An 8,746-nucleotide genomic window follows, 5' to 3' on the forward strand; every position below is an offset into this window, starting at 1 on the left:
CTTTCAGTCCAAAAAGAAGTTCCTTTAGTGTTTCTTACAAGGCATGTCTGCTGATGACAGATTCTCTCAGCTTTTGTTTACTTTCAAAGTCCCTATTTCATATTCTTTTTGTTTGTTTTGGAAAGAAAGCTTTGTTGAATATATGATCCTTGGTTGAAAGTGTTTGCTTTAAGCACTTTGAATATGTTTGTCCCATGTCCCTCTGGCTTCCATTACTTCTATAAAACTTCAGTTGTTAATCTTATTGGAGGGGGGGGGGTCCTTTATAAGTGATGAGTCAGTTTCAACTAGCTTTAAAGTCTTCTAAAGTCCCCATCTTTGGCTTTCATTTTTTTTTTTTTTTAGCCATGATACATTGTTTGTGAATCTCTTTGTGTTTACCTTCTTTTTCAAAATTTTTCTGCAGTTGTCAGATTTTTTTTTCTTTTCTTTCTCTCCTGATATTTTTCCTTCACATGTGTTGGCACATTAAATAGTGTCCCACTTTCTTCTTCGGCTCTGTTCATTTTTCTTCATTATTTTTTTCTCTCCATTCTTCAGGCTGCATATTTTCTATCCATCTGTCTTCAAGTCCACGGATGCTTTCTTTTGCCAAATCAAATCTACTGTTTAGCCACTCTAATTAACATTTTATTTCAGTGATTTTATTTTATTTCAGTGATTCTTAACTCCAGAATTTCCATTGTGCTCTTTTAAAAAATAATTTCTGTCCATTGAGATTCTCTATTTGATGTGACATTATCACCATATCTTTCTGTTTTCTCTTCAATCGTGATTTATTTTAGTTTATTGAACCCATTTATAATGGCCCCTTAGAAGTCTGTTTAATCTGGTATCTGGTTGCTTTCATGAATAGTTTCTTTTGTCTTTTTTCCCCCTGGTATATGGGTTTCCTGTTTCTTCATATGTCTAGTAATCTTTGTTGGAAACTGGACATTTTATATAATTTATTATAACAAATCTGGTTATTGGCTCCCCACCCAGAGCTTATTATTGCTATTTGCTTATTGACTGGCTGGATTATGTTCATTAAGTCTGTTTTGTCTCTGCAGTATTAAGTCATTGATACTTCACCTCAGGGGATCCCAGCTTTAGGTATGCCCACAGTCACCCTAGAATGACCCTGGTGGTTTCAGCAGGGTCTTCTACGTCTCTTTTCCTGACCATGCCCCAGGTGTTAAGCTCCACTAATTGCCAGATGATTTCTGTTTTCAATTTTGGGGCCAAGCTTGCTCTAAAGACTAATCCAATCAAGTCTGCACTCCTTATAGTGTATTTCTGTGGGTCAGTGTTGCAGACTTGTTCCGCCCAGATAGGTTCCTCCCCCAATCGCTGTATCCTCTCTCCTCTGCTTGCAAAACTGTAAGCCACTGACTCTACAGGTGAGTTGCAAACTATGATGTGTTTCTCTGGGTGAAGTGTTTTAGATGATGAGCACCTGGTGCTGGGGGACAGGAGCTTTAAGTCTTTTTGCCTTGCCTCTTCCAGCAGGTAACCACTGCCTTACAGGCAGAGCAAGGGCAACTGAGGCCCTATATTCCCAGTGGAGCCCTGCCCAGGGAGAACCTCTACTGCACAAGAACAGGCTGTGAGAAAGAAAAGAGCCCTCTCTTGGCTGCACTCACCCAAAATTTAGTTTCAACAAAAGATATCTAGGAGTAGGATGAAACTGCATCATGTCCTAGTTTCTGGCAAGACAGTCCTTTATCTGCTAGCTGAGGGAAGAGAGATCCCTGTGTTCTTGGCTGAACCAGTTTATAGTAGAATTTTATACTGAACCAGTTTATAGTAGAATTTCTGACTCACAGAACTGGGAGAAGGGAAGGAGAGTGGTTTCTGCTTCATACACCGTGATTTCACTCTTCTTACCAACCTTTGGTAGATTCTCTTGGATAAATGGTGCTTCATTTGCTGCTTGCCTCCAGGACCATTTCTAGAGATGTTAAATGGTTTTCCTTGTACAGTTTCCAGCATTTTCACAAGGGAACAGTTCTGTGGATCTCCTTACATTGTCTTGCTGAAGTGGAACTCTGTGATGAAACATATTTTTATAAGTAAAAAGAAAGGTTTAGAAGGTTGTTAGAATTAAAATTAATGCATAAAACAACTACACTTTAGGGGCACCTGGGTGGCTCAGTGGGTTAAAGCCTCTGCCTTCGGTTGAGGTCATGATCCCAGGCTCCTGGGATCGAGCCCCGCATCAGGCTCTCTGCTCAATGGAGAGACTGCTCCCCCCCCTTTCTCTCTGCCTAACTCTCTGCCTACTTGTGATCTCTGTCAAATAAATAAATAAAATCTTAATAAAAAAGTTTATTTTTAAAAAATTACACTTCATACACCACCAAGAATGATTTGAAATTGCACTACTAAAAAGGTAATATTATCAAAGCAACAAAATACAGTGCCAATGATAATTCTAACAAAAGATGTGAAATTCTCTTGTAGCTAAAAAAAAAAAAATATATTGACATATATTAAAGGAAATAAGGAAACTATCATTTTGAAATGGAATGCTAAAGATCATAAAGATGCCAATTCTCTCAAAATTGAATTATATTTTAATATAATTTCTACTCAAGTTTTTAGAGGGATTTCTATAGAACTTGATAATCTGATTCTCTATTTATCAGAAATCAGCAAATGAATAAGAATAGCCAAGATACTCTTGAAGAAGAACATGATGGAGAGAATAACCTCATAAACATAAAAATTTAGTATAAAGTTTCCATATGTAAAAAAGCATGATCTTGATGGGGGATTATAAAAACAGAGCCTTGGAACATAATAACCCCTAAAAGATGAGGATACACAAAAATTTGATTTGTGAGACACTGAGTGTTGAAGAGCAGTGGGTAAGGGGTAAGTTCCTCAAAAAATAACCTTAGGAAAATTACCAATACAGAAAAAAACCCAATTCCTTACAATGACCTAAATGTGAAGATAAAATTTTAAAAATATTTTATGTAATTCACAATTTTAAAACTAAGGCTAAAAACACTAATCTAAAAGACATTGACAAAATTGACTATATTAAATTAAAACTTTTATGAAGTTAAAAGAAGGCAACATAAGTTTTAAAGAAACCAACTCCCAACTTTATAGAAGATGTGCAATACATAGAATAAAAAGTATTTCAAATACGGGAATTTGAACTGTGTAAAACTGCTGGTATTTGTTTTTTAAATGTTTACAGTAATAACAGTATAAATACAGTATATTTACAGTATAAAGTAATAATTTCATGTGGTATAATAAAATAATTCAAGTAAGTAAATAAGAAATATAAACACCAGTCAACAATTTTTTTTTAAGAGGGGGAAGGGGAGTGATTAGGTATAGAGGGAATTGACTTGCCTGAATGTAGCAGGTAAAATTTGGCAAAAATGTCTCACAGACTTCTTCTACTTAGTCAATAATTTTCTGTATGTAGGAGGTTAAGAACATACACATATGCCAGCTATAGTAAAAATATGAGTTTAATGGTAGACTCACCAATGCTTTTTTTTTTTTTTTTTAAGATTTCATTTATTTATTTGACAGTGAGAAGGAGACAGTGGGAGCAGGAACATGGGCAGGGGGAGTGGGAGAGGGAAAGCAAGCTTCCCGCCCAGCAGGGAGCCTGATGCGGGGCTCCATCCCAGGAACCTGGGATTATTACCTGAGCCAAAGGCAGATGCCCAACCTACTGAGCCACCCAGGTGCCCCCTACTAATGCTTTTCTAAGCACTAAAGAGAACAGATTTCTTTGACAATGAGCAATATCGCAGCCACAGTTTCTAAATTATCATTATAGACTGTTTTAAGGAGAGAATATGCAAAAATAGTTTCCCATATAAATAATGTCAGCCACAAAAAGACAAAAGACTCGTTGTAATTTTATTAATTGCATCCTGAGGAACAATTCCCATCTTCTGTTCTGAACTATAGTATACGAAATCATCCACAAATGTTCCTTGCACTAATTAACTGTACTCAAACTTGTCACACACTTTCTGAAAATAAAACATGGCTATATATTCTCTATCTGTTGTGAGATAATGTTCTCCAGTTTTTAGCTTCATGGTATTTCCTTCTAGGTCATGGAAATAAAGATAACTGGATCATTTGGTACATTACTGCGTACCTCTAGCAGAGACCTCTTTTCACTCTTCAAATTACTAAATAATGAGGCAAAACCAGAAGAAGTTCAGAAAAAAATAATGTTAACACCATCTGAGTGTTTTCCTCTTTGCTTAATAGCAAGGCACTGCAGATTCACTTGTATCTCAAACAAAAGTAAATATATTTTATACATCTATTTTGGGGAATGACTATCATTTTTTTTCCTGAAATTTTGATATAGCACTACATGGTACAGAAAATTTAACATTTATTTAAAGTCATTTGAGTGGAATATCTGTTCATGTAGTTGAGTGTGCTAGAAGCTGGAGGATACTGATGACCAAGAATTGGACGACAATAGCTTGGAATCTCTGCTTAATATGCAGCAGTGAGGTAGCCAGGTTTTCTAGGATCTACAAACTTGCCAACATATGAAAAAAATATCCTAACTGAAATAATCCTTTTGCTCAAATAACATTATACACATTAACCGGTATTATGTTTGTGTTTATCTAGAATATCAGTAAGATAATATGTTCCCATTTTGAATAGATATGTCTTTCATTAACCAAAATGAGAAAATATTAATAATTAATCTATACAATATGACTGCAGTTCATGAACTAGGTATGAATGACCACAAAAATTTATTCTGGGGACAAAACTCTGAGAACCATAGGGCTAGTATGGGTCCAGTCTCTCCTCACTGAGAAGTTTTACCTTGAACTGAAATGCACCCTTCAGTATTGCTTAAATGTCTTAAAGTATTGTCTCGATGACCAATATATCTTTCCATATTAATTAATACACATAGAATATAACATCTACCTCTTATAACTTCATATAACTTCTCATTTTATTCTTATTTGTATAACGGCCTGTATATACAGGCCTTCTCTATAGAATTTTAATATATGTGGCCTATCGCCTCCAATCGGCAGTAAATGGGACTTTTGTTATATCTTAGTTTAAATGCTCAAGGGCATGCATGACTCTTTCTAGGTCTGACCTGTGGGAATCAACAAAATGCATAGTTTTGTATGCCATGTTGTTTTATAATCCCTCTCTTAATATAGAGGTTTCTCTGGGGCACCTGGGTGGCTCAGTGGGTTAAGCCTCTGCCTCAACTCAGGTCATGATCCCAGAATCCTGGAATCGAGCCCTGCTTCAGGCTTTCTGCTCAGTGAGGAGCCTGCTTCCCCCTCTCTCTCTGTCTACATCTCTGTCTACTTGCGATTTGTCTCTCTGTGTCAAATAAATAAATAAAGTCTGTTAAAAAAAAAATACAGAGGGGAGCACCTGGGTGGCTCAGTGGGTTAAGCCTCTGCTCAGGTCATGATCTCAGGGTCCTGGGATCGAGCCCCACATCAGGCTCTCTGCTCAGCAGGGAGCCTGCTTCCCCCTTCTTTCTCTGCCTGCCTCTCTGCCTACTTGTGATATCTCTCTCTCTCTCTCTGTCAAATAAATAAATAAAATATTTAAAAAAAAAATACAGAGGCTCCTCAACTCGCCTTTCATATGTGGTGAAATTCTGTCCTGTCAATTCTGCATTGTCAGGAAAAATGAGAGAAAAATAAACTTATTTATGGAGATAGGAGTTGATCTGTGTTTTCTGAAAGGACAGGTGAAAATTATTTTTATAAAATAAATCTTCTGCATTTACAAAGTGATAGTAAAATGTTCTCAGTTCATCATGGAGCCCCATTTATTCAACATATCAGGGTGTGAATGTTTTGGTCCATGCCAGCTGGGGAAGTGGGGCGAGGGTAGGGGGAGAAAGAACCTGAGTGTCCAGCGAAGTTGGGATGGTCTTGTGTTTTGCAGAGGATTTATGAGCTAGAAAAACAAGCGTTGTCTGGGCAGCCATTTTGAAATGATGCAAACTATTGTTAATTTTCGCTTTTTCCAGATAATTCCCTCAGCATTTTGGCAAAGCATAATGGATTCAACCGCCAGAAGCAAGAAGTCTATCTCTTGCCAATCATAATCAGTGATAGCGGGAATCCCCCTCTGAGTAGCACCAGCACCCTGACCATCCGGGTCTGTGGCTGCAGCAGTGACGGTGTTGTCCAGTCTTGCAATGTCGAAGCTTATGTCCTTCCGATTGGACTCAGTATGGGCGCCTTAATTGCCATATTAGCGTGCATCATTTTGCTGCTAGGTACGTATTGCCTTCATCACTTAATGGTCATCATTTTTCTGGTTCATAAATGACTATAAAATAGGACAGCAAAGCAAATCTGAACCCCAGTCAGGGGTCAGCATTCTTTTGGGGAAAAGGTACTTTCCTGCATGTCTGCAAGCTTTGACGTCACTAAGGAGGGGTGAAGGAAAAAAAAAAAAAAAAGCTCTGTGATAGCCCACATCCAATTGGAAAGGACAACTTGGTGCCTTTTTCAACGCCATCACCAGTGAAGAGAGAATATAATGGTGGTGGAAGTGGGAATGGACATTTATCTGGTTACAACAGCATCTATTCTATTAAAAGCCCTGCAGATCTGATGTACACCAATTTACTACAATGGGAGGTGCTCATGTATCCAAAGTACTCTTTTTTTCCCTAAATAATGTACAGATTGGATTGCTGAGTCCATCCAAACACAAAGTTTGGTGAGATAAAAAGAAAACAAATAAGCAATTTTTTTTCAAAATTACATTGTGTTCCTCAGTTATATTCTTGATATCAACATCAAATTAAAATGAAGATTGCAAATGAAGGAGAGATTTTTTTGTAAATTTCCTCTTAAAAATATCTATTTATGAAAATGAGATTAGAGTAGGAAGATATGCACAAGGAAAATTAGACCTTATCCTGTCCTTAAGTAAAGACTACGTCTATTATTATCTTTCCATTTGCACCTGTCCCGTTCACCGAGTGTCCAGATTAACATTATTTCTAGCCTTATTTTACCCCATGAAAACCCATGAAGTTTGATTTAGCTTGTTTCCCTTTCCCCACCCACAGGCTTACCTTCCCAGACAGAGGAGTCCCAGCTTTCCCACAAGACGAGAAATTGTCCATGCCCATTTCATGTTCATCTTGATAATATCGCTTCATCTGTGAATGAAGATTATTTGATTGGAGAGAGTCTTGAAGAGCTGATAAGACACAAAATATACTAGATATGATTAACTCTGCTCCTTTTCTTTATAGAAGAAGGGCATGGAATCAAAGGATATTATTAAATGGCTTGCCTGAGAGCCACAGCAAGTTAGTTATTTTATCTGTGCTGTTTTCTATTTTGTGCCATTTATTCTAGAGCTTCTAACAGTATTACATGCAGCTTTCACCATGGATAGATGCAAACTTACTCTTTTAACCTAGCCTCATCACCATTTGGTCCACAGAAGCAGCCTGGAATCATATGCATTCAGAATCCAATCCCCATCCTTCAGACAGGTGTCTAACTTAATTCCCGCGTGAATGTTATTAAGGCAATGGCGCTCTCTCTTAACATACACGAGGCGGTGCTTGTGAAATTATATGCAAGTCAAGCTAATTGTTATTTCACTTTTTTTTTTTTTTTTTTTTTTTTGCCTCCAGTCATCGTGGTGCTGTTTGTAACTCTGCGGCGACATAAAAACGAGCCCTTAATTATTAAAGATGATGAAGACGTACGAGAGAACATCATCCGCTATGACGATGAAGGAGGAGGGGAGGAAGACACGGAGGCTTTTGATATTGCGACTCTACAAAACCCAGATGGAATTAATGGATTTTTGCCCCGTAAGGATATTAAACCAGATTTGCAGTTTATGCCAAGGCAAGGGCTTGCTCCTGTTCCCAACGGTGTTGATGTCGATGAATTTATAAATGTGCGTCTACATGAGGCAGATAATGACCCCACTGCCCCGCCATATGACTCCATTCAGATTTATGGTTATGAAGGCCGAGGGTCTGTGGCTGGCTCCCTCAGCTCCTTGGAGTCCACCACCTCAGACTCAGACCAGAATTTTGACTACCTCAGTGACTGGGGTCCCCGCTTTAAGAGACTGGGAGAACTCTACTCTGTTGGTGAAAGTGACAAAGAAACTTGACAGTGGATTATAAATGAATCAGTGGAACTGAGCATTCTGTAATATTCTAGGGTCACACCCCTTAGATACAACCAATGTGGCTATTTGTTTTAGAGGCAAGTTTAGCACCAATCATCTATAAACTCAACTACATTTCAATGTTGAACCAAAAATTAATAATAAAAATAAAAAGTATATGTTAGGAGGTTATAAATCTTGTGGAGTGTGAATTAAAGTATGTGGAGTGTCTAGAAGTCTTTGGATATTTGATATGTACCTAACCACCACAGACAAAGATTGGGATCCTGGCTAATCCTTAGAGAGATGGTTTTTTTTTTTCTAAAAAAAAAAGAGGAAAAAAATCCAAATTAAAAGGTGCTTTCTTAGAAAAATGGACCTGCAAGAAATGTGCTGCTGATACGTGTCTTCTGCAAGGATTTTTATAAATGCAAATGGTTTTTTTCCCCTTCACCAATAAGGATCCCGCCACAAATGATAAAGCAATACTTGGTCCGCTGTACATGGTGACTTTTTGGAGTTTTGGGAGGCCTCCTAGATTATACGGTACGGTGACCACACATTGTACATAACTGTTGGCCCCACTCATCAGAGACTGAAATAGCATCTT

The 8,746-nt window shown here is 37.7% G+C and overlaps 1 protein-coding gene across 4 annotated transcripts in view; it reads left to right on the forward strand.

Annotated features, from left to right (window-relative positions):
- The window catches only part of CDH8 (cadherin 8), a 377,915-nt gene extending 369,464 nt beyond the window's left edge, over positions 1-8,451 (forward strand). For all 4 annotated transcript variants that reach the window (XM_059152871.1, XM_059152873.1, XM_059152869.1 and 1 more), the window contains 2 exons: positions 6,011-6,262; positions 7,646-8,451. In XM_059152871.1, coding sequence (XP_059008854.1) covers positions 6,011-6,262; positions 7,646-8,139 — 746 coding nt within the window. In that variant the 3' untranslated portion in view covers positions 8,140-8,451. The remainder of the gene's footprint in view (positions 1-6,010; positions 6,263-7,645) is intronic.
- The last annotated feature ends 295 nt before the right edge of the window (positions 8,452-8,746 follow it).

Source organism: Mustela lutreola, chromosome 16 (assembly GCF_030435805.1).
Source record: "Mustela lutreola isolate mMusLut2 chromosome 16, mMusLut2.pri, whole genome shotgun sequence".
Classification (NCBI taxonomy): Eukaryota; Metazoa; Chordata; class Mammalia; order Carnivora; family Mustelidae; genus Mustela; species Mustela lutreola.